General features: G+C 37.7%; 1 protein-coding gene across 1 annotated transcript in view; it reads right to left on the minus strand.

Annotated features, from left to right (window-relative positions):
- The window catches only part of GRM4 (glutamate metabotropic receptor 4), a 327,398-nt gene that overhangs the window by 36,974 nt on the left and 262,806 nt on the right, over positions 1-27,618 (minus strand). Inside the window, exons 6-8 of the mRNA XM_058178153.1 lie at positions 23,640-23,840; positions 17,636-17,772; positions 15,643-16,578 (exon numbers count right to left, since the gene is read on the minus strand). Coding sequence (XP_058034136.1) covers positions 15,643-16,578; positions 17,636-17,772; positions 23,640-23,840 — 1,274 coding nt within the window. The remainder of the gene's footprint in view (positions 1-15,642; positions 16,579-17,635; positions 17,773-23,639; positions 23,841-27,618) is intronic.

Below are 27,618 nucleotides of genomic sequence, written 5' to 3' on the forward strand. Positions count from 1 at the left end.
TTCACCTCTGTGTAATACACTGACATTTATCATACCCAGCCAGGATTGGTACTGATCAGCATACTGTAACTCCACCTGTTCCTTTGATTCATCTACATATGTCCTCAGTCACCCTCTTACTGACTGAAACATTAAAACAATATACAAGCAAAACTTGACATAGCTCTGAATAACTCCTTTCTGTGCAGGCCTTTTGCATACATACGTAATAGGAAAGTTTTAATCTATTAGCCATTGTGTACATTCCAATCAATATAGCATTTTTAAAGTGCTTAATAAGGATATCTAGGGAAAACAATCACAAAGTAACAAAAGAACCAAAAACTTTCATATAGTGCAAAGATATTGCACTATATGCAACGTTCAGTGTTTGTTTTTTTAAATTGAAAAATTGAAGTTACCTAATGCACAATTTCCAATTTAGAAGTAAGCTACCCAATATGAAAGTCAAATATACAAGGGGAAAAAATTAGAACAGAGAGAAACTGAGATCCTTCACTGATTAGAGAACTGAGCTCTCTATCTGCCTTTGTTTCTTGTTTTTGTTTTTTTCATTTTTATCAAATTGTTTTTAACTGAGGATTTCCTACTGGGTCAAGTGTTAAGGCATTTGTAATATTGTATGTATTTTGCCACTTTAATATGCCTGCTGTTGTGAAATCAATCTGATTCATGTAGAAAAATCACTTTCTGAAATTGTTTAATAAAATTTAATTAAAAGAGAGAGATGAGATATTGCTGTTAATCTGCTGCTGAGACACTTGCATTTGGGGACCTTCTGTCACACTAGCTCTGGGATGTTGATAAAAGCTGAGAGTCAAGCAGCTCCTCTTAATGAGCAGAGCTGGAGGCGGAAGAAAAAAAGGAGGTTCAAATGATGCTAATGGTTTTGTGTAGGCAGTAGCCACTGTCATCATGCTCCCACTGGCTGCCTTTTATTTTAAACATAGAAACAATGCTTTCTATTTTAAACAATACGTCCAACTCATTGAATAATCAAGCATATAGCAAAAACTGGGGTTGTGGCCTCTAAAGTAGCCAAGTCTCAATCTTGACAACTTTAAGATGCATGGACTTCAACTAGGGTATTCTGGGAGTTGAAGTCCTCATATCTTAAAGTTGCCAAGGTTGAGAAACATTGCTCTAAAACAGCGGTGTCAAATTTGCCATGTCATGTGATGTATCATGATGTTTTTTCCCCTTTGTGGAGCTGGGGTGGGCATGGCCTGTGCATGATGCATCTGGCCCACGGGCCACCATTTTTTAATTTTTTTTTTAAATTTTGTCACACAGTATATATAAGCATAAGCATGAAATTACTATACAATATATAAGCATATATATGAGTATGTAATAATGGGTATTACATGTATTAATTGGGTATAACGAAAGGAAACAATAGGACAGGAATGGTAGGCACGCTTGTGCTCTTATGCATGCCATGCTAAAGGTAGATTTCTTTGAGCCCCACACTGATACAGAGACACTGCATACAGTTGCTTCAGCTGGATAGTTGCCCCTACCAACTCTTGCTCACTCTGAAGTATACACGGGTCCCTCATTCTGTTAATGAATAATAATTCCCATTTGGAGAGGTACTTGAGAGACATTCTGAACTTCTTTACATGACTTCATTTTCTTTTCTTTCTCCTAAGGAGCTAAAGAACCCCAAGTATAATTGAAAATAGGGACTGTCCATTGTTGCTCAGGGGAAATGGAGAAACATGATATATGTTGATGATAGCTACTTGAAATGGAGAGTTTCCTCTATTTGAATAGGATTTTGGAAAAACATATTCATGTGTAAGCTTCCATGGATAAAAGCTTTACACTACAAATGCAGTAATCACTTTTTCCATTTCATGGACAATGCAAGGATAAGTATCAGGAGTACACTTGTTCTTATTCCTTTGAGCATTCTCCAAACTTTTAATAATGCCAGAAAAAACTCTTGACTGTGGAGAAAGGGAGTAAGCCTATACGTATCATTTGGCCTCTATGATAAAGGGAATATATATTATTTTATCAGTTTTCTCACAATGCCATACTTCTTTGTTTTTCAGGCTTATCATTCTTCTTGGAAATGCCTTCTAGAGAGAAATCCTATTTTTGTTTTTATCACTGTCATATTCCTTTATATTACTTTGGGTCCCTACTACCAATCAGCTTGTTGATCCATCTAGTTTAGCACTGAAAAATTGTAATTTTGCAGTTTCAAATAGCAGCCTTTCTAATGACACAGGTGATCAAACTCGTTTACCAAACTCTATCCTTTCTTTACTACTGTGGCTTTACATTGAATATAATAGCTAATCTATTTTGAGGTTCTAGTATTTAATCTCAAGAACACTGCCAAGTTCTGCTTCAACCTTAACACACTCCCATTTTTTGCAGACACAAAAATAATAGTTATTGTTAATTGTAGATTCAAGTCAATCTTAACTCCTAGCCACTGCCTGGACAAGTTCTTACAGATTTCTTGGCAGTATTTTCAGAAGTGGTTTGTCATTGTCTTCTTCATAGGGCTGAGGGAAAGTGGCTGATTCAAGTCACCCTGCTCAAGGTAGGACTAATTTCACAACTTCCCATTTTCTAACCTGGTGCCTAAATATTGCACCAAACTGCATGCCTTGGAAAGTATATTGAAAATGGAATCTAAATCAAAAGTATATCTAACCTCATGGGCTTTGTTTTTCAGGCTTATCATTCTTCTTGGAAATGCCTTCTAGAGAGAAATCCTATTTTTGTTTTTATCACTGTCATATTCCTTTATATTACTTTGGGTCCCTACTACCAATCAGCTTGTTGATCCATCTAGTTTAGCACTGAAAAATTGTAATTTTGCAGTTTCAAATAGCAGCCTTTCTAATGACACAGGTGATCAAACTCGTTTACCAAACTCTATCCTTTCTTTACTACTGTGGCTTTACATTGAATATAATAGCTAATCTATTTTGAGGTTCTAGTATTTAATCTCAAGAACACTGCCAAGTTCTGCTTCAACCTTAACACACTCCCATTTTTTGCAGACACAAAAATAATAGTTATTGTTAATTGTAGATTCAAGTCAATCTTAACTCCTAGCCACTGCCTGGACAAGTTCTTACAGATTTCTTGGCAGTATTTTCAGAAGTGGTTTGTCATTGTCTTCTTCATAGGGCTGAGGGAAAGTGGCTGATTCAAAGTCACCCTGCTCAAGGTAGGACTAATTTCACAACTTCCCATTTTCTAACCTGGTGCCTAAATATTGCACCAAACTGCATGCCTTGGAAAGTATATTGAAAAATGGAATCTAAATCAAAAAGTATATCTAACCTCATGGGCTTTGTTTTCAGGTTTTAATAATAACATTTTAAAGGGAAAAAGAAAGGATTTGCTTTTAATATTTTATTAATACTGGTATTAAGTCCTTCCTATGCAGGTGCCTGCAATCTGGGTGTACTTTTCAAAAGAGTCAAAACCAAGATTCCCATTGGTGAATCTGACCTTCCTGTTCCTCCCCTGCTCTCCATGTACTAATGTCAATGCTTGCCCAGAGTATCAAAGCATCCATTTCTTTGTTTATTAACTGGAAGGATCTCTTCTGAAGAAACAAAGGTGGTAAAGAACAACCAGTACATTTCCCTCACCTTTGCTATATCTCTGAAGTACAGGCAATAAACAGCAGAAAAGACAATGATGCTGCTGTTTGGTTTCTGTCTTATCAGTACAGGAAATTCTCTCCTCCTTTAGACTCTTGGTTATTTTTGTTCTGTAATGCTCAGGGATCTGTTAAGATAAGAGGCTCCTTTGAGAAAGGGCTTGGGGGACTTGTTAAAATTATCTCCTGCCTCTATGTAATGTTGTAAATACAGATGGCGGGAAAATAATAAAATAACACTGAAATCTCATCAGCAGCTTCCACCAGAGAAAACAGAAAGGCAATTTCATTCAATCACACAAATCAAACATTCTTTGGTACAAATGCCAATAGAAAAATAATAATAATAAGCAGGGTGCTTTTTCAACTCATGAAGCTATAGCGTGTTGTTTAGGATGCATGTGTAGACACATTCACACATAGAAAATCCTTGAAGACTTTTTAAAGACTACCAAAATAAATCAATACTGTGATCGCAGATCAGAGGCGGGTTTCAAAACCTGTCACTATCAGTTCACTCGCAGGTGCGCAGGGCTCATGCGCGCAACGCTTCTGCATATGCGCACCACCACTACTGGTTCGCCCAATCCGGGGCAAACCGGTAGCAACCCACCAGTCGCAGATGACTTTTAAGGTCATTCTTAGTATTATTATGATTATATAGCAATAGCACTTAGACTTACATACCACTTTATACTGCTTTACAGTCCCCACTCTAAGTGTATTATAGAGTCAGCATATTTCCCACAACAATCTGGGTCCTCATATTACCGATCTTGGAAGGATGGAATGATGAATCAACCTTGAGCCAGGCAGGATTGAACTCCTGGCAGTGTGGTATAGTCAGCCTGCAATACTGCATTTTAACCATTGTGCCAACAGGACTCCTTTTTATACAGTTTTTGCTGAAGAATACTCATCAAATTCTGGCAATTTAGGGTCAATTCTGGCTTTATTTCAAAGCCTAGGAATTCTCCATATATTACCGTAATATAAATCTGGTTCTTCAGAATATTTTACTTCCATCAAATAATTATGGCCATGTTCGCAGTCAACATAAACAAGACATAGGTGTTTCTACTCATCTTTTCTCTTTTCCAATCTTGTCAATTCAATGTCACATTTATGCCAGTCTATGATTTCGGTTCTTAAAATACATTGTAAAAATTTATATTCAGTACTATAGCATATACTATAGTAAACATAGTTTGGAATGCATGTAGGTATTTGCCTAATAACCACATTTTTGCAAGCAATTTTTGCTACTGCAATTAATGCTGACCCAAGAGAGTGATTTATTTCAAATTTATCTCTGATCATAAAGAAACAGGCAAACCTCAAGATGCAGCTACCTAAAATGTTTGATGACTGAAATTCTAATAAAATTCAGGCCGAGAAAAGACTAAGTCACACATGATCAGGTAATCACTAATCACAATTTTCTTCCTCTTTGAACAAGTAACTATTCGCATAAATAACAGGAATCTGATTCAGTCCAGCATTCATTAAAACCATTATTAGTACTTTCCAAGATGTTGCATTTCCATGTATTCTAAATACAGGTATCTTACCCAAAGAAGCAAATCATTTTGCTCTTAAGAAAAAATTTGATGTCCCTCATCCTTTTCTTCACTTCAAGATATTTCTGATGTGTCTTTCTTTAACAAAGCTTCTGCCCCTTTGTTAATAATTATTCTTGTTGTATAACTGGTTCCTGCTGTTACATTTCCTTCACATGATTGGCTCAGTTGATACCTTATCTTTTTAATATCCATGCATTAGCACAATAATAGAGATGTATTTTAATTTACATAGAATCTAGATTATCTTTTCCTATTACCAGTACAACTACCTGTTATGAAAATGTATACAGATTTGACCATTCCAGTGACAGAAGATTACAATTTCTACTGAAAATGGTTTTTGTATTTTGTAATCATTTGGTTCTCTATACAAATGAGAAGTCACTCATATGAAAAGAGGGGCACAGAGGAGATGACATGAAATTTACAAATTGAATATTATTTGGAAGAAGTCCATGAGTAAGGCACTTTAAACATCATCTTTTTTTTAGGTTTCTGCAGAAAGTCTGACTCCTGTAATAAATAGCAAAAAGCTGCTTATTTTCATGCATGGTTCAGAGCATTTCCCCCTAATCTTTGCTATATCTATCCTTTGCCCTTATCCAGGAGTAAGGAGTACAAGGCAGTTTACATGGGGATGTTTCTTCACCATATTACTACTACAACCCCATCGGGTAGATTGGGTTGAGAAAGAGTAACAGGCCAAAGTCACCCTGAGTCTATGATGGATTTGAATCTGAACCTTTCCAACACTTTACCACTATAACCTACTAAGTTAAGCCTTGTGGCTGAGAGTGTTAGATTTTACTGGAATTTACTAAGGCTCCAGTCAGCATTTAGTAGAGTTCTTTTTTTTACTTACTATTCTTTTAGAAGGAAGTCTGCTTTTACCTTAATTAGTGGACTTATTCCACACTGCCTAGTTGCCTGACTGCTACAACAGGACAGCAATCCTTCTTTTGAAGGCAGAAGCAAACAACATCCACCATTACTCACCTCCCTCTCATCGCAAATTCAACCTTCAGCAGCATTTTCCTGACACTATTTGAAAGTAAGTTTTTCATTTTATGTCGCCTCAAGTGTTCTTGACCACTTTGGCACTTTATTTTCTTACAAGCTCATCTCAGCAGTTTGTTAGATGCTTTGCAGAGGAAAGAATGTGTCATCCGCTGAGGCAATGCGCTAAACTGATCTAAAAGCTTATAAAAAAACACACTTTTCCATTAATACTAGTATTATTATTAGGATACAAAATGGGTAGAAGGTAAGATTTTATTTTATTATTTTATTTCATTTTTTAGTTTTGGTTGCTATGCCTGCATTTGGTACTATAATCATAATAAACAAAGACCTGCAAATAGAAGTAGAATGTCTGCAACAAAAGAAACCAAAGATAGTACAAAGCATAATAGGTTCCTTGGATGCAATCCTAAAACCTGAGCACCATCAGCATTGACAAAATCACCATCAGTCAATGACAAAATGCAGCTTTGCTTGGAACAGTTTATATCTTGCTATGATACCTTTAACATCATCAAACAGTATCTGATTATCCTAAGTCCTTGAGAAACACTCAATAGGTGGACAAAACTGCCAAATCTAGTCTAAACATCTGGTTAACTATGTAAAAACCATAATTTATTAAGTATATACAGGTAGTCCTCAATTTACAACAGATCATCACAACAGCACTGAAGAAAGTGACTAATGATCACTTTTCACACTTATGACCATTGCAACATCTCCATAGTTTAGTACATGGGTGTCAAACTCATGGAGAGATTAACAACAGGATCAGGTAGATTGTTCCAGACTATTGAATATCCAACTGCAATTATTGGAAAACAAAAGCTTGGGGGATAAAATGGGACAAGCATCTGCCCTACATCTCAGGTGAAACTCAAATTACCCAGCCACAACAATCATCTATATGGGTCAAACAGCTGAGTAGCATATTTTCTTTATGCAGACTGAACTAAACATGTATAAATCTAAACCTAGATTACTTTCATCTGCAGGTAGTCCTCGACTTACAATTCTTTATTTAATGACCATTCAAACTTACAATAGCACTGAAAAAGTGACTTACGACTGTAGCATGATCATAAGATCAAAATACAGATGCTTGGAAACTGACTCATATTTATGACGGTTGCAGTGTCCTGGGGTCATGTGATCACTATTTGCAACCTTTTGACAAGCAAAGTCAATGGGGAAGCCTGATTCACTTAACAACTATGTTACGAACTTAGCAACTGCAGTGATTCACATAAAGCATAATCTTTTATGTTTTAAGCATAATCTTTGACAAAGCTTTCACGACTGGTTCCCTTCCCAAACTTTGGTCTCTAGCCACAGTCATCCCTATCTTCAAAAAAGGATATCCTAGCCTAGTTGAAAACTATAGACCAATCTCTCTATGCTGCATTACCTGCAAAATAATGGAATCTATCATCAACCAATCCATTACCCTCCACCTTGAAACAAACAACCTATTCTCTAATAAACAATTTTGTTCCAGGAAAAAATTATCATGTAACTTTCAACTTCTCCACTGCAAAAACATATGGACTACTAATCTTGATCAAGGCAAAGAATAGATGCAATCTACATAGACTTCTGCAAAGCTTTTGACTCAGTAGTACATGATAAACTTCTCCTAAAACTAAAATCCTACGGCATTTCAGGACCTCTTCACAATTGGATAACTGCTTTCCTATCAAACAGACAACAAGTAGTCAAAATTGGCAATGCTCTATCAAATCCTGTTCCTGTCAAAAGTGGTGTTCCTCAAGGCAGCGTTCTCAGACCAACACTCTTCATACTATATATAAATGATCCCTGTGACCATATCTCAAGTTATTGTGTTCTCTTTGCTGACAATGTTAAACTATTTAACACCACCAACAATACTACCACCCTTCAAAAAGACCTTGACTTTGTATCCGATTGGTCTAAAACTTGGCAACTCCAAACCTCAACCAGCAAATGCTCACTCTTACATATTGGAAAAAAGAACCCAAACACTAAGTACAAGCTTGATGGACATTACCTTACAGATGACCCCCACCCTGTTAAAGACCTTGGAGTTTTCATATCAAATGATCTAAGTGCCAAAGCCCATTGCAACTACATAGCAAAAAAAGCTCTAAGAGTTGTAAACCTAATCTTGCGTAGCTTCTTTTCCAAAAACAATACACTACTAACCAGAGCATACAAAACATTTGCAAGACCCATTCTTGAATACAGCTCGCCTGTCTGGAACCCATACCACATCTCTGACATTAATACAATTGAACGAGTCCAGAAATATTTTACAAGTAGAGTCCTCCACTCCTCTGTAAACAACAAAATACCTTATACCTCTAGACTTGAAATCCTGGGATTAGAAAACTTAGAACTCCGCCGACTCAGACATGACCTGTGTTTAACACACAGAATCATCAAATGCAATGTCCTTCCTATTAAAGACTACTTCAGCTTCAATTGCAATAATACAAGAGCAAACAATAGATTCAAACTTAATGTTAACCGCTTCAATCTTGATTGCAGAAAATATGACTTTTATAACAGAGTTGTTAACGCTTGGAACACACTACCTGACTCTGTGGTCTCTTCTCAAACTCCCAAAATCTTTACCCAAAAACTGTCTACCATTGACCTCACCCCATTCCTAAGAGGACTATAAGGGGCGTGCGTAAGTGCACAAAAGTGCTTACCGTTCCTGTCCTATTGTTTTCTTTCATTATATGTGCTTATATATAATGTTGTGACAAAATAAATAAATAAAATAAAATAAATAAAACAATTAAGCTGTTATAACAACAATTGTAAAAAGGGGCAGAACTCACTTAGCAAATGTCTCACTAAGCAACAGAAATTTTGGGCTCAATTTGTGGTCATATGTTGAGGAGTACCTATATTTTTATTTTTGAAATTAAAGGAGAGATACATTGGAATTAAGATTCAATTATCTGTATAATTTGCCTTTCCATGTAGGCTGTGTCATTTTGTGCATTGAAACCTCAGAATATGTTGGGCCAGTCTTGCCTAGAGGAAGAAAAGACCTTGTTGACTACACATTTCAGCTCCTGGGAATTTACTTTAAATAAAAAAAACTCTTTATTATTAGGTGTTGGGTATGAGGTCTCAAGAGAGCTAGGTGAATTACTACAAAGGCTTCTAATCAGCTTGTTAGCAATGGAATAGAAAAAGAAAACTGCATATTACGAGTCCTCCAAATGAGCCAAAGCCTCTTTTTCAATTGCAACTTGACAGCTAGCTTTCAGCAACCCTAAATTATTCCATCACAAGTTGCAGCAAGAAGGTGAGCAACCTTGCACATAATCTACAGTCATTATAATTTCCATCTTTATTACCCACACTATACCAAGTATATTAAACTGGCTTTAAGGGAGCTTTTGTTTCTGGAAGTAATCTCTTTAAAAACAGCCCCTGCTTTCTTGTTAGTTTCTTCACTGCCATTTCATCAAAACAGAAAGCCTGCCACATTTCTTTTAATTCTTAACTTGACACTAGATTTACTCCTGTACTTTGAAATGGCTTAGTCGCTGAACCTTACTGTACAGTCGATTGGAACTGATTCCCAGATTTAATAATGCTCCAATTTGGTGTTACAGTATTCTCGCCAAAAGAAACATTGCAATTTGATTTACACATTTAATTTTGGGCACAGCTCCAAATTTACTTCAAGTTAATTTGAGGGGAGATTCAGAGCCCAGCCAGAAAGCAATGGGCAGCTAATTATGTGATGCTACTATAATACAAAGTTATTATAAAAGACTTTGTGAGGATGCTGCATTTATTTCCTTCATCGTTCTTCAGCTTCAAATCTGTATTAAAAATCCATGTGCCACAGAGGCTCAAAGCTCAAGAATACACCCTCTATCCATAAGAATACGCTCTCTTTAATATATTGTGGGGTTTCAACTGGTGTCTACAACATTTATTGGGGTTCTGTAAGGAGGAGGAGGAGGAGGAAGATCATCATTCAAACAGCCAATTTTCAGTCATAGGAGCTTTGCCTATTGATAAGTTCTAGGACTTTTTGCTTTTTATTAATAGCTTCTGCAGCCTTTTAAACATTTAAAAAATCCTATAATATATTATTCATTCAGTCTTTGGAGATTTGGGTTGGACTCATTTTTTTTAAAAAATGACTGGTAATAGACTGAAGATAATAGGTCAAATAATAAATAAGAGAGTCAAATGCAAACCAAGAGCAGTGATTGGCAAAGAGCGCAAAATGCTTGCTCCATATTTTCTGAGGCATGATTCAGATATTTCTATGTTTATTACCACAACTATTTATAAGATTTTTTTTCTCCACGGCCAATTGACGAAATCTGATGCTAACTCAAGGATTCTGTAGACGCCAAACATATTTTTTCTTCTTCCATACACACATACATAGAATAATATATATAGGATGACTGCTATAGACAGTTTCTATAGACACATTCTCCTCCCCATGCATAGATCCAGTAGTGCTCCTACCATACCTCTGTTTGCCAGGATAATTAAAGCTTGAGATACAACTTATGTGTTTTTGCTGATGCTACATGAAGTGCTGCAAGAGTTTTTTCTATTAAAGCCTAAACAAACATATCAGATAAATCTGGGTTGCTGCTCAGCTGAAACTGACTGTTTCAAGCCTTGGTAACAGCAATGAGAAGCAAATGTAAAAGGTCCTACTGGATGGGGAGCCAAAACAGAATGAAATCTAGGCCAGCAAATCAGTCATGAAATTCAGCTGTATCCATTGCTGTATTCAGAAGTAACTTAAACTTGACTCCAAACATTGTGAGTCAAGAAGATTGTAATCACGAGTTTCATTGCTAGAAAGAGCTAGTGGCTGAGTAAGAAAACAGAATCTGCAATACAACCAGTTCTTTATAATTACTACAATTACTGATATAATATATAATAGTGTTATGCATATGTCTATGCATAACAAAGATGATGGCAGCTGACATAGGTTTTATGTCAGTGGTGGGTTTTAAATTTTTTTACTACCGGTTCTGTGGGTGTGGCTTTGTGGGCGTGGCTTTGTGGGTGTGGCAGAGGAAGGATACTATAAAATCTCCATTCCCACCCCACTCCATGGGAAGGATACTATAAAATCTCCATTCCCACCCCACTCCAGGAGAAGGTTACTGCAAAATCCCCATTTCCTCCCGATCAGCTGGGACTCGGGAGGCAGAGAATAGATGGGGGCGAGGCCAGTCAGAATTTTTACTACTGGTTCTCCGAACTACTCAAAATTTCCGCTACCGGTTCTCCAGACCTAGTCAGAACCTGCTGAACCCCACCTCTGTTTTAGCTGTCTATCAAAGAGTCCCCACCAATATGTGGATTCTCACTATGGATCAGAAAGACATTAACTCAGCTTGCATTTTAATGAAAAAAATGTGGATACTGCAGGAACACATACCAGAAGTATCCATGAAAAGATAAGTACCAAAATGCATTATTAATGGGGCCATGTTTGCAAATGTTCAAAAATGTGCATAGTTTGAGAAATGCACACAAATAACATACAGTATGCATTTTTATGCAGGCTTTTTTTCTTAAGAAATTGCAAACTGAGGCAGAAATGGGGTGAAATGAAAACTTAACTACAAAGTTGATTGTCACTCAATTCGTGCTTGAGCTTGACAAGGATGTGCTTGAGCTTGACAAGGAAATTTTTAAATAAAAATAAATATAAAAGTTTTCTTTCAGAAACTAATAAATTACAGAATATACTTTGTTTACATCCTAATGCCCACATCCTAATCATGGGCATACTGATAAGTAAATAATATTTCCAAACAGAAAATGAACTTTCAAATGTAATCCACCCGGAGTCATCTTATGGCAAAATGGGCACCAAACATATTAATTAATTAATTATATAGTAATTAATTAATTAATTAATAATTTAGTATTAGCAGAGAAAAATGCTTCTGTCTGATTAAGGGTCTCTGTACTAAGGTTTTTCAAATTTTGTTCTTCAGAATCCTAAAGTTCAATAAGATTTGATGGAATTCTCTTGAGAGTCTAAAGGGGAAAAAAATCACTCAAATGCAACCAATTTTTTTACAGGTTCCATGGCCTGAAAAGGTTTGAAAATTATTTCTGTAGACTAATTTAGTGTATAATATTATTCCTTAAACAATATCAGATCCACAGGAGCAAAAATAAATAGCAGCAAAGACCCTTTTCTCTGGAAAAAAGTATGGTTACTATCATGAAAAAAAATCTATACTTTTTTTTAAAAAAAATCAAAACAGGAAAATCCACCTAATTATAAAAAGAACTGGAGAAATGTCAGGTTGGTAGCTATAAAACACCTCATCTCATTCATCATAATTTAATAGCTTTTATTTTATTATACTAATAAAATCAACAAAGCTTTATTAAAGGAACATGTAGCAGCAGGCACCAATGCAAGATAGTTTGCAGTCATGTCACAGAGAAAAAATCCTCCCCCAATAAAGTGTGCATAGCATGCATAATTGATGAACCACATCCTCCTTAATAAACTTGCATTTGTACAGATGTTGAAAGATATGAGGTCAGGAATGTTCAGGACCCCAAATAATGCCTTTTCCTGTGAAGCTAACAGAGCATAGAAGAACAAAGTCTCATCCAAATAGACATTGTATTTCTGGCATTTCACTGCTCTACACCAACTGGGAATCAAGCTTCCCATTGCCTGCCAGGTAGTGTTTACTATTTGATTAGCTAATGGGTCACACTCTAACACCACCTGACTGGCAGGGAAGACAGGGCCCAAGAGAGCTTAGGATCAAAATAATGGCATTATTTTCTTTGGGAGTCTGGCTGCTGCAAGATATACCACCTCATTCATGGCAATGCAATCAGTCATAACAACTCTGTGTTGCTAAACTGCTCAAGTATTAATTAAAATCGCAACAACATTCCAGCTGAGAGAGGAAATACACTGAAGGATGAATGAGTGAATGGATGCTCTTCTCGATCCACTCAGGCAGATTTTCTTCGGCTGATAATACTGATAAAAATAGGCTAGAAGAAGAAGCCTATGTAGTAAATTAATGTGACACTAGTAGGTAAATTTGAAAAACAGACTGCTGTTGTTTATAAATTAGATTAATGACTTTTGAGTGAGTACATTTATTAACAATTGTAAAGCACAAGGAAAGTCTTGATCGCAGATCTCATACACTTTATCAACCATACACTTTATCAACAGGATTCTGTTTTATGTACTAAATATTTAGGAAATATTAGATATAAATATCTAATATTTAGAAAATATTAGAGTACTCTGATTTCAGTTTTCAAATTTCTTTAGGCCTTGGTATCTTTTAGTTTAAACAATGTAAACCCTTGTTGAGAGGCCATCTTCTACTGATAGAAAATTGGTTATGTTCAACTAAAATGGTGGTTTTGGGAATAAGACATGTTGATCATGCAGTTTTGAACAGTTACATGCCAGAAATGTTTTGCTTTCCCTGATCACTGACTCTGAAAAGGTACAACCTGAAGGCACTTGATCTTCACTCAGTCATACTTTGCTCAGATTGAGGATCCAGCACAGGAGATGGACATTTTGCAGGTTATGTCACAATGTTATTGCCCTCTCTTAATGTCACAATGAACTCAGTGCTGGCCAGCTGCATACCTACAGCTACAGCAGAGAACAGGCCCACAACTCTTCTACTGGCAGATCAGATTCCTGCAGTTCCTATTATCCAAAAAGTAACAAGCCCGCCCCATGAAAGTGATTTCAATCAGGCATTTTCTTATCATCAGTAAATTGAAACACAGTAGGGGTCCCCAACCTTGGTCCCTTTAAGACTTGTGGACTTCAACTCCCAGAGTCCCTCATCCAGCAAAAGGAGTTGAAGTCCACAAGTCTTAAAGGGACCAAGGTTGGAGCCCCCTGAAACATAGAGTTAGGGAGAGGCAGAATTTATCATCTCCAGATCAATTTAGCATAAGATCTTTATTCATTTTTCCTCATACTTCAAGTACAACCGATGCTCTTAATTTCACCATCACCATTTTCTCATGTGATGTGGCTAGATTTTTTAAAGCATTATATATAGTTATAACTGCTATAATTATAACTACCAGTTGTAAAAAGAGATGGAGAGTGAAAGACAGAATAGTTTTGGGAAAGGGTTCAGCTTTTCCATCATGATCCACTATCCTGTTATCAAAAATGGTGCAAGGTCTGAGGAGAGAGACTGGAGGAACTAAATATGTATAGCCTGAAAGACAGAAGGGAAGAGGATGACATGAGTGAAACTTTACGGGTGTGAATAAGGTTATAGAAGGCAGTATTTTCAATATTAAACAAAAATCAAGAACACAGGGTCATAACCTCAAACTGAGAGGAGGGAAGTTCAAAAGTAAGGTTAACTTGGAACCAACTTCCAGCAGAGGTAGTGGTCAATCATCACTGAGTATAAACAGGCTTGGGATAAACACATATGGGCATCATCTGACAAAAATTAAAAATTAAAATAAAAATTAATTAATTAAGAATAAAAAAAAATGAAAAGTCAGACTGGATGGGACCACTAGATCTTTTTCCACCATTGGTTTTTTATGTTTCTGTGTTTCTATCTGCACCTTCAAAAGTGAGAGTAACCAAAGAACAAATCAAAATTACACAAGAAATAATAGTATAGTCATTAGAACTCTAGAGAATTTTTTTTAAAAAAAATATCTATTTATCACTATATAACCTTGTTAGAATAAAAACATCACTGCTATTTTCCTAGTGGATATGCCTCTTTTATGCTCATTATAAAGATAATAAGACAATTTTGCATTACAAATTTATGACATATATGCACTTGTTTGCTTATCTTGCATTATTCTGCATTTGAAAGGCTGAGGTTGCCACTGTCTGAAAACCATACTTCAATAATACCAAAGCATTCGAAAAATCATTGAAACGTGATTCCCCAGAAGGAAGGCCTCCTTTTTTTTTACCTCTTCCTCCTTGAAATCTTGGATTTTGAAGGACTGTACAATCCCCACACATAGACAATGAAACCTGTCATCCAAAACCAAGAATTGCTAAGAAATGGGGTGGAGGAGTATAATGGAAGAAAAGAAGAAACCAAAAAATCTTACCAGAACAAGAGAATGAGAAATAGAAGAAAAGAAAAAAAGAAAAATAACCTGGGGGGGGAAGGTAAGTTGTCCATATGATGAAAAAGCAAAGCAGTAAAAAAAAACAACCCACAAGGAAACCCCCAAAGCAGAAAAAAAATAATTTCAATAGCCCCTGAATGCTATCAAGTTACCAGATCAATGCAGATTCAAACATGCCAGGCACATTTCATCAGTGGAGGACCTGGAACAGAATGGAAGATTTACTTGTCCTGCCCACCTCTGCCCTCTCATGGCCATTACCTTCTCCGCTGACTGTGATGTCCCAAAGAAGATAGGAATGAAGGCTAACCACACAATGCAAGTAGTGTACATGGTAAACCCAATGGGCTTGGCTTCATTAAAGGTCTCAGGAACCCCACGGGTCTTTATAGCATACACAGTGCAGGTTACCATGAGCAGCATGCTGTATCCAAGCAAACAGATGAGGGATAGGTCAGAAATGTCACACTTAAGAACTCCCCGGGCAAAGCGGGGGTCTGTAGTCCGCTGGTCCTCATAGTCGATGACAGAGTGTGAAGGGTCCACAATGAACCAGATACAGACCCCTAGGAGTTGCAGAGATATGAGGCTGAAGGTGATGACCAGCTGGGAAGCAGGGCTGATTAAGCGTGGAGCGCTGACCGACTTCTTGCCCTGCTCAAAAATGCGATAGATGCGGTTGGTTTTGGTCAGCAAGGCAGCGTAACTGATGCTCATGCCCAGGCCCAGAAAGACACGCCGCAATGAGCAGGTGCCCAAGTCAGGCTCAGCAATCATCAGGAAAGTGGTGGCATAGCAAAGAAAGATACCCGTCAGCAGCACATAGCTTAGTTCCCGCCCTGAGGCCTTGACAATAGGTGTGTCGTTGTAGCGCACAAATGTCACCACCACAAAGAGGGTGGCAATGATGCCCACAATGGCAATGAAAACTGGCACCACAGCCCAAGGAGAGCTCCACTCAAGTTTAACGATGGGGATGGGGATGCAGCCCGTGTGGTTCTCGTTGGGGCGCTCACTGAGACGGCACACCTTGCAATGGAACTCATCTTGTTGATATTGGTATCCATCACAGCGCTCACAGTGCCAGCAGCACGGGATGCCTTTCACCAGCTTCTTCCTTTCGCCTGGTTTGCATGGCTGGCTGCATATGGAGGTGGGCACTCGATTGCCTCCCCCAGGCCAATGTAAGCACTCCATCTGCAGCAGAGAGAGAGAGGGAGAAAGCAAGAATCTCAGCAACCTACCTAAGCCTGGGTCAGAATAGGAGATTGAGCCAAATGTCCTACCCAAGTAGCACAAAATGGTTGCTTTCAATCAATAGTTTATCTAGTTAATACGTGTGCTGCTCCTTATTTGCAGCTCTTCCTGCCCCAGAATCCCCTAAAACTGAAAGATTTCTTTTTGAAAACCTGTAGAAATTCTTCCTCTCCCAAGACAGACCCTTGAGTTTTGAGTTTACCTGCTGCAGCCTTTTACTAACTGGGCCCGCTCACATTGACCTTTCTAAACTACACTAAACAGTTCAAGCTCTGTATTTTTCCACCTCTCATTGTGGCTGCGTAATCTATTTAGCTTTTTCTCCTTCTTAAGCTTATTTCAAAGCTGTAGGCACACACGGTCTGATTGATTGTAACTCCCACTTCATTTGCTATATTATTTGATTTTATTGTGTACAGCTACCGAGCCAATTCTGGATACCTGCTCATGACAAGAGAAACAAAAGTTTGCATACAGTTCCAAAATTCTTTACCTAAGTTTCACTTGTTGAATGTTAATTTCAATATTGAAATGTATCGCTATACATTTGTATCGGAATAGTTGAGGTCAAAGGTGAACACCTTTAATGATTTAAAACAAATGGGGAAAAGCAAATATGTTATATTTATTTGTCCCTGGAACTGAACTTTAAATTTTAGGTTTGTTTGGTGATACTTCCAATTGCAATATTTTTTTTCCAGCCTACTCTTAAAAATGTCATTCGGATTGTTAGAAATGGTGTACATTGGGTTGTATTATTGAATGAAATCATACAGCAATTCAAGAGCTAAACTCAAATCTTATTCTGTATGATCTCTCTTTGATGTCTATATACAGATAGCCTGAATAAAAAAATAAGCCCATTTTGATCAATGTTTTTGATTTTATTGGGTTTCCTGAGTACAGTTGTGATTCTTACTTAAAATTCTGAAGTAGAAAAGACAGAAAGTTAACCTCCAGAAATGTTCAGATATCTAAACACAACAAACTGACTTACTTTCAAGTTTAGATGATCTGCCCAGTGCCCAATAACTTTATACTCGGGCGTAGCATTCTTGATCTGGTACTGATAGATGTCATAGCGGCCTGGAGCATCTCCATTCTCATTAAATGTCACTGGGGTTCCAGCAATACCTACAAGAAGCAAAGAACTTAGTTCCAGAAAGAAAAGCGGAATAAAGTTGGATGGCACAGTTGATTTATTAAACATCTATCTGGTTTAATATGTAAAGCTATCTTGCAAAATTGTCCAACAGGTGGGGGGTTTTTTTTGGACAACCTCAAGGTTTAAAGGTAAAGGTTCCCCTTGCATATTTATGCTAGTCGTTCCCTATTATAGGGGGCGGTGCTCATCTCTGTTTCAAAGCTGAAGAGCCAGCACTGTCTGAAGATGTGTCCATGGTCATGTGGCCGGCATACCTCAACGCCAAAGGCGCACAGAATGCTGTTACCTTCCCACCAAAGTTGGTCCCTATTTTTCTACTTGCATTTTTTACATGCTTTCGAACTGCTAGGTTGGCAGAAGCTGGGACAAGTAATGGGAGCTCACCCCATTACGCGGCACTAGGAATTCGAACCGCTGAACTGCCGACCTATTGATCGACAAGCTCAGTGTCTTAGCCACTGAGCTACCAAGTCCCTACCTCAAGGTTTACTAGCTGTAGAAAAACATAGGAAAGTGCTGCAAAAGGGTAAACATACATCAAGAAATAAAGTGACTCTGAGCATCTGATTCAGACCGAAACTCAGTTCACTCTGTTCTCTTACACTAAAATCTATTCTCTTTTTTTTTCATTTTTACATAAGCAATTCATCTTAGAAAGCAAGAGCCTTTTAGTTTAGTTGCCTTTTACAGATCTGCTAGATTTTGCTAGAAACAGACATAAAGACAAAATAAGAGCTGCTACCCACACAAGGAGACCTCATTTGTAAACAAGATAAAATTGGGTTTCTGCAGCTTTCTTCCTCATGATCTTCTATCCAGGCCTTAACCAGATCTGACCTTGCTTAGCTTTTTAAGGTCAGCCAAAGTTATCTAGATATTTCTATGCCATCTAGACTCTGCCAAATTATATAATCTTTACTATTTAACTCTATAATCAGAGAATTAGGCGTTTGTTGTCATACTGGATGCCAAAAACAAATTGGTTTAAATTAAGCTGTAAATGTTAATGTCAGATCAGAAAAGAACATCCATTCCTTTTCTAAATCTCTCCTGCAGTGTCACAAAAAACAGAACGTTTGGTGACATACACAAAATTAGAAGGCCCTTAAGACTTGGGTGTCCTCCCACGCATGCAGGTTGGGAGATTAGGTGGCCTGTGAGTTATTGTTAATTATTGCTGATGGTTATCCTCAGCTGACATTCTTTTGATTTTATTCTTGTTGTGTAGCTTCTTTTACTATTGTTATTAACATTAATGTTTTCAACTATATTCACCACCCAGCATCACTTGTGCAAAATGAGCAGCCACATGAATTGAATAAATTAAATTAAATCTCTGAGCAACTTTATAATGTAGAATGAGTATACTGACAGATATAGGGAGCATAAATCTATAGCCATACCAGGGGTGGGTTGCTACCGGTTCGCCCTGGTTCAGGTGAACTGGTAGCGTTAGCGGTGGGAGGCTCCGCCCACCCAGACATCATCAAAAATCCTCTGTGCATGCACAGAAGCACCGCACGCTCACAAAGTGAACTGGTAGCACCTGGATTTGAATCCCACTACTGGGCCATACCCTGTTAGTTCATGTATTTGGTACCAATGGTATAAGCTTGATCAAACTTTTAGCATCCTAATCCAAAGAAAAAGAAGGGTCCTTTTCTTGACAGTCAATCAGTTCCACTTTGTACATAAAAACAGCTTTCAAAAGGCATTAGACAGACCTGCCATCAGATCTGCCTGCATATAATTACATTGCTCTTGGATGTCCAGGAATATGCTCTCTTGCACAATAAATTCATGCAAAATGCTGGCCCATGATGAGCTTACAATCATTCATTTACCAAAAGTGGTAATATTAGCTTAGCATTCAACCACATAGATAGAGACAGAAAATAATAACATATTTTACTGTGTTAAGTGAATCTTAAAGAGCTAATATAATGAAATGAAAGAGCTGAAAAGTACTTGGATATGGAGAGGTCATGAAGAAGTGTCAGGACCTGATTGTCTTCAATTCCAAAACTATTTTAACGTTTTTATTTTCTCCTATACTTTTTCCTGTTGCCTTACACTACCAGCATGATGCAGACTGGATCTCAGGGTCAGATCAAGGAATGAAAAAAGAGAGCTGGATCTCTATTCAATCCATGTAGCAAACCTGACTAGATTCGTGGTTGAATTTTCAGCACTGCTCCTGGGACAATCCATAATTCTCAATAGTAACAGGATCGCTTAATGGGCACTCAGGAGTTTGCATGACACATGACAGTGTTGCTCTCACATCTCAGCATCTGATGCTTGAATGTCTTAAAGCTGCCTACTGGGAAAGCTTGCTTGTCCCACCAAATGCTTCCTCTTCTAAACATGACCAGTGTTTCTTCAGTTCTTTTATATTACATCTTCCTTCTTAGCACAGGTCGTGCTGGAAAATGGTCTCATCAAGACTATCTCCATATAATAAAATTAACCTCATTGCAGAAATAGTAGCAAAACAAGTAGGGGACCCCTTGAACATGTGCTTGATGATCTGCAGCAATTAGTAGGTGATAATGTTGATCTCCCTGTCATAAAACACCTTTATTTTCCAATTTCTAAAAACCAAATCTTCATTATGGAACTCCCATAGAAGCAAGTTTCAGTATGGTTTTGTCCTTTTTTGTTCTCTTGGAGATAAACCAGTGATGTAGTAAGGTTTCTTTGTCTGCTTATTTTTATATATTGAGCCAGGAAGAAAGTTATAAGAACTAAAGCAGGCCTGACAATGACATCTCCCTCTTTTCTTTTCTACCTCTGTTCGTACATCAAGTGTAAGAATGGAAGTCTAGCAATCAGATGAATTCTAGCAATCTCTAGGAAGTCTAGCAATCATTTACTTGCTCTCTTGATCAGATATTACCTTATCAGGTTGATAGTTTCTCCTATTTTTCTTTATTTTTCATCCACTTCTACTATGAGAGGTGGAAACAAAGAAATGACAGGGGAACAACCAAAAGTAGAGAAGGCGTAAGAATGGTTGCATTACTCATTACATTATATGGTATATGCAGGGAGGGCTAAAATTAAAATTCAGTGCCAACAACATGATACATTAATTTGGGTGGACTGTTTCAGCCCTTTTATGAATAAACAGAGGTCAGTTTATACTTTATATGGTTTAGGTACAATACATGACTCAACCAGAAATAACAATCCTCTTGGCTGTGTACATTTATTTCTATAGTGCTAGCTATTAGCATGTTATATATTGAAAGCATTATTTTTTTTAAATGCCTAAAAATTCTTTGTTATCAGATTCCTATGTTTACATGTACAGAATCTGGTAAGTCATATTACCTATTGGTATGTTTCTGTAATTCTGTGAGTCCCAATCTGAAGATGTGTTTGAATAGACATTTTATCTATTCATCAAAAAATTTCAATGACATCTTTTGTTGTCTCGCCAATACAAGTATCAAACTATAAGCCACTATATCCTCTTATATGGTTAAGTGGCTATATAACTTCAGGTTTTAGTGAAATTAAAAAAAAAGATTACATTCAGTGAAAACCTCTTTGTAGAAAATGATGGAACATGATGCATTTGTTATAAGAATCAAGATTGGTGGCCCACTGCCCTCTAAATTGTTCAGTTGACCTTCTTACCATGACAACACCTGCAGCTACACAGCAAGCTGAGAGGAACAATATCTGCTGTTCCAGTTTTTGCTCTGGGTGCTTTTTGCAGACAGATCATTATCATTGATGAATACTGTCAGCGATCAGCACTAATATCTCTGCCACTCATGTGCAAAGGGAAAGGTTGCAGAGGAACACCAAGAGATGCAATCTGTTGGGGAGAAGGGGCAGGGTAGGGTGCAAGGCAGTTCTTCAAAACAAAGGCAGCCAGAGCCTGATTAGGCATTTGTGCCATCTGTTCAGTGCCAAGAAAACACTGCTAAGAGATTGAGAACTGTTACTTTTGCTCATTCCTTTGACTTTCTTTCTGCATGCTTGCATGTATATTCATGATAGAAGACAACTGCACAGGGGTATTCTTCCAGATCTCAATGAAAGAAAAGTATAAAATATTGAAAACTGCAGGTAATTCAAATGTCCCCTTCTCAGATCTGAAAGATGACATAGTTCTACTCAAGTTGGTCTTCATCGGGGCCAGAAGTCAGTCCCTCTTCCTTTCATCTTCTTCGTTTGCTGGAGAACAAAAACTATGCTCCCAAGGAGAAACAAATGGTTATGTACCTCCTTCTCCCTGTATCTATATCTCAATTATTAAAAAATCCTTCTCCCTGCATATATCTCAAGACTGAGCAGTGGGTACAAAAGAAGATTTCTTCAGGAAATAAAACACAGTTGTTTATTCCAAGATCTTCTCCATGTATGGATGAGCTTGGAATTCAGAGTCATAGAAACAGTCTAGTTGCTGCTCTCCTTTATCCACTTGTTACAGATTTCTCATGGAGTGGAAAATATAAATGGCCTCTAAATCAGAGCATCCAAAAGGCCATTTTTTCATGTTATAATGGGAAGCTTAATCACTTGTGTATTTTTAAAATACTTTTGTCCGCACTTTTGTCTTAGAGGTGTTTTAAAATATGCTTAATATAAAAGACAACTTCAATGAAGAAAAGCTATTCAGCTGTAGGAGCAAATGGGCACACTCAGTCATATTAAGGGAAGTTTATGACATACAGTAGAATGTGACCAGATGACAAGTATAATGAAATCTTTAGTTACAGTGGTTTGCTTAATGAGTTGCTTCAAGCCAAGACTTTTTGTTGTTTCCCCCCGCCCCAAACTTCACCTTAAAACAAAATCACACGAATTGCACAAATAAATCCCAATAACATTAGGAAGCAGGAAACTCAAATAACTAGCTAGGAAGAGAATAAATAAGGGAGACAGATTGTAAGGGGATTGTAGTGGAAAGATAAATAGATGCAATAAGTAGGCTGAAGAAAAGCCCATATATTAAAAACACACTGTGAGAATGTGGGGGAGAATGTGGGGGAGTTTCTAGAAGATGTAAAGGAATAACTAATTGGGAGACGAAATTTTTTTTTATCAAAGAAGATACTTTATTAATGGGGGAGGAATGAAGAAATGAGAGCTATTAAGAGGGAATTCCTCATTTAGATAGAACAATGATGGAATAAGAGCCTTGGGGACACAGTGATTAGAATGTAGTATTGCAGGCTAATTCTCTCAACAGCCAGGAGTTCGATTCTGACCAGCTCAAGGTTGACTCAGGCTTCCATACTTTCGAAGTTCGTAAAATGAGGACCCAGATTGTTGGGGGCAATATACTGACTCAGTAAACCACTTTGAGAGGATTATGAAGTGGTATATATATCTAAGTGCTATTACTATTGTTAATTTTAGATATAGTTTTTCGCCTGGGGATGCTACAACCTTCTGGTAATCCAAACAGGACAGCTTCAGAATCCAAGTGCCTACACATTCAGATATTTAGATGCAAATATTTGGAAGTAAATGATCGCATCTACCACAGCACAGAGATTTGTTTTTTCATAGTTGTTAGACTGCATAAGAATGGTGGAATGCATTTCGGTATATATATATATATGAAAAATTAAATCTACAAGTAGTAAATAGCCCATGAATTTAAGTCCTATATGCCCCTTACTACATCTCAAAACTTAAATATATATTTTAAATATTAGGAAGGGAGAATTGAATGAAAACAAACAAAACCAAAAAGTTGCCAAGGACATAAACCAATATTTTTTTCCTTTCCTATTAGTTATGGAATGCCATAGCCCTAACATTAATCCAGTTTGGTAAAGTTAATCTTAATGGCATTCTTTCAAAGGCAGACCTGAGAAATTGACATTCCGGATATATTTGAGCAACTCTCCACCATCTACTGGATCCATCTTGGGGCAAAGACCGACCTTCCCTGGACACAAGTTCTTGTGCATATTGTGCAGTGCATGACCCATGGCATAGACTGCGTCAATGACAAACTGCACCTTTCCTTCCTGCTCATAAGCAGAATCTTGGCCAATCCGTTCTCGATCTGAAAGAAAAAGATATAGGGTAGGAATACGTGAGATGATTTTTCTGAGAAGCTGATGACTTAACAAGTTGTCAATTCCCTTCAAACACTGCAAAATAATGGGCACAGCCAATAGTATGGTTTAAAGGCAGTAAGGACCATTTCCTTTTATACTCAGAATTACTGAGAAAAGGCATACACTGAGATAGAAGATAATAAACCACAATAAATGACAGGAAAAAAATATTAAAGTATCAGTGGAAATTATTTATGAAGAATAAATAATTATCCCAGACAAACCAATGCACAATTTCAGGGTTGTCCTAACCTCATGGTTTCTGCTCAAAGAGCAATAGCTGCTCTTTGCACACCTTTGGGTGATGCGCCAGTTGCACCCATTTCTGGACCAGGAGGCTCTGCTCACAATGACTCATGCCCTTGTAGCCTCTCTTTTAAGCTACTACAACGTGCTCTACATATATCTGCCCCTGGAGAGCATTCAGAAAGTTCAACTGGTGCAGAATTCAGCTGCATGGGTAGTAAATGGTGACAGGTATATGACACAGGTAACACCACTATTCTGTTGAGATGCATTAGTTATCGGTATGTTTCCAGCTGCAATTCAAGGTGCTGGTTGTCACCCTTAAACCCTACATGGCTTGGAACCAGGTCACCTGAAGGAGTGTTGTGGTCCACCAGCAGCCTGCAGAGCTGGCAATGGAGTCAGACAGTGATGAGGCTGAGGAAGAACATGGGTCAGTCCTGGAGGCTGGGGAAGGCCCAGATAAGGACTCTGAGGCAGAAGCAGAGGTGGGGCCAGGGTCATCAGGGAGTTATGTGCAGACTCCAGAGCCTCCAGAGGCTGACAGTAGTGATGCAGAGGAACAGGGGGAGCCTGTTCCTAATGCACGCATGAGAAGAGCTGCCAGAAGGCAAGAGCAGCTAAAGCAAAGAGGATGACTCGGAAGTAGGGCCAAGAGATGATTGGCCCCTCCCATAAGGCTTAGAAGACCAGCAACGGCGTTTGGGCTCTTTGCCAGAAAACAACGTTGATAGCTTTGTCTTGTTGCATTTGTTTCGTATCGGCGTCTTCTGAACTTTTGCCAAGAAAAGCCTTTGGCAGTTTGCCTAATTGGACCAAGGTTGGTGATAAGACAGAGGAATTTGCTTTGATTTAGTTTGGACTATGCTGAGAATGAATTAATTCTCAGCTGTGCTAATAAAGTTTGTTTGTTTTTACACTGACTGAATTTCCTACTACCTACTTGGGCCTGGGTCACAACAAGGAGCAACTTTTTCCCAGAGTCTCTACCTATCCAATTTGATTTAGCAGATTGGGCAATATTCTCCCCTCAGAGATTAAAAAGATTCTAACACAGTTAGCCTTCCAAAGGGCTCTAAAAACCTGATTATTTTTGCAAACATGTGGCGTTGAATGTATCAAGGGCCCATTTCCTAGTTTTATGGTTAACAAGCCAAGTATCTCGGCTGCTTTGTATATTTATTTTGGAATTTTTATTGGTTTTATTAGTTTAAAATGTTTTAATGCTTTAATCATAGCATTATTTTTTTAAAAAAATTTGAATCACCATGAGTCATTGATTAAGATGGGCTGCTGTAGAAATTGAATAAATAGAAAATAAATAAATAAATAAATTCCAACATGAAGAAATTAGCCCCATATATTCAAACACTATCCGATGCTTTTCGTTTAAAATTTCAAGCAACATTTTTGTAACTCAGTTTCAAAGGTGAATATAAAATTCACAATGCTCTTTTCTATTGCTTCTCCCTAACAGGGAAAATAATCTTCATGTGATTAGATACACTGTAGAATTCTGATTTCTGCAGAGGCATTTTACATACATTCAAGTGAACACAAGTAAAAACTCCTTTCAGAATATCTCTCTTAATAGAAGAAAGAAGACAGAAATATTAACTACGAAGGGAAAACCCATTCCCCAATTTTAGCCTTTTCTTCCCTTGAGACCTGCTGGTAGCCAGCAAATGATCTCACAAAGGACATGTTCTGTAAGCCTCCAACTTAGATCAGCATTTAAGTATATGCAGGTATTTAGACTCTCACATTATCATTCCCACCATACTAGTAACTCTAGCACCAGTTCTCTCAGGTATTTTCAGCAGTGTCAAAGAATACCTTGTATAACATCCATCAGTTACAGCAAGCATTTCATCAAGTCCTTGCCCTTATCAGACATACTGCTAATTTTTTCTCGTATCTCAGTCCCCTTCCCCTCTAACCTTTACCTCAGACTGCAGAATCGCTCGAGTATCTGCTAATTAACCGTTATAGCTGCTTGCCTCTTCTTGTCATAACTGTTCTCAGTGGACTTCAGACATATTAATCCCTTGGTAAAAGTTGGCACTTAGCATAGTACTCCATTCATTATAGCTAAAGGAGGGTCCCCTGTGGTATGGTGCATTTGGTATCCAGAGTATCAGAGTATCAGAGTAACAGCTGGGACTGCCTTAACAAGTCACTCTCAGATATGGTCCTCTCCCCAACTGCTAGCAGAGAGAAAACATCTGCTTGTACCAAGCCATGGGACCTACAGGGGAAAAGCTAAGAGGAAATTGTTGGAAACAAGGCCTGACCAACCTGGAGAAAGGAAATAATGACTCTTATCACAAAGAACCTCTGGGTAAACTTGTCTTAAAAACTCCATTCATGTTTAGGAATTGACTTTTGGACTCTAATGCATAAACTGGCTCAATTTCCAAATACAGCAAAATGCAGAGATGACTATTAGAAAGAGGTATAGTCCGGCAGAGGGAGATTATATACTGTATTTTTCGGAGTATAAGACGCACCAAAGTATAAGTCGCACCTTAGTTTTTGGGGAGGAAAATAGATTGGCCTCCTGGAATACCCCCAATCAGCTGTTCCCAGAGGTGAATTTTAGCAACAGGTTCCTTGGTTGTGAGCTCTGTGCCTTGCTTTTTTTTTTTTGCTTTTTTTTTCTGCCTCTGAAACTCCATTTCAGAAAAAACTATTTTCTGCCTCTAAAAGCCTCTGAAACAGAGCTTCAGAAAAAAAGCCTTCTCCCTTCCACTTCACTTCACTTTTAGTCAGACTATTTATGAAGAATTTTATTCTCCAACTCCTGGTAAACCTAAATATATACCCCTGCAAGAAATGGAGTTGAGTCATAACCCCACATAATGCAAGCAATATAAAAAGGACCAGGAGTCCCTAAGGTATTTGGTGAAGGTCTTCTGAACATTGCTACCTAAATCCCTTTAATTTGTCATATTTGGAGTAAAGTTAGAATCTAGCGATGTTGTATTTTGTCATGATATAATTCCATTGGTGCAAATCATGCCCAAAGAGCAAACTGTAAGATCTTCAGACATAAACCTATGTAGCTGGTATAGAAAAATGTCACACAAGCACTATCAATATGTTTCTACCTCATAAAAAGTCCAATCCTTCTGCAATGATGCTACCATGGAATGCAAACATACAAATTGGTCTGAATTATGCCTAATTACATCCCATTCCATTTATTGTTACTGAAAAATTCACTTCAATATAGAAGCCTCATGCTTAGCAGCTGATGTACCAGCAAAGGAGACACTATAACAAATCGATAAAGAACTGACCAACAAGAAAAGATTATATCAAGGCGGTAAATTTGCAGTCGATCTTTCAAAGTTATAAAAATGCTCTTAGACTACATGGAAATTACTCATATGAAACCCGTCAAGTTATCCTTTCTTTCCCATTACTGACAAAGACTATTAATCATCTCTCTCAGTACAGAGCCCTTTCTACATT

This window comes from Ahaetulla prasina, chromosome 3 (assembly GCF_028640845.1).
Source record: "Ahaetulla prasina isolate Xishuangbanna chromosome 3, ASM2864084v1, whole genome shotgun sequence".
Lineage (NCBI taxonomy): Eukaryota > Metazoa > Chordata > Lepidosauria > Squamata > Colubridae > Ahaetulla > Ahaetulla prasina.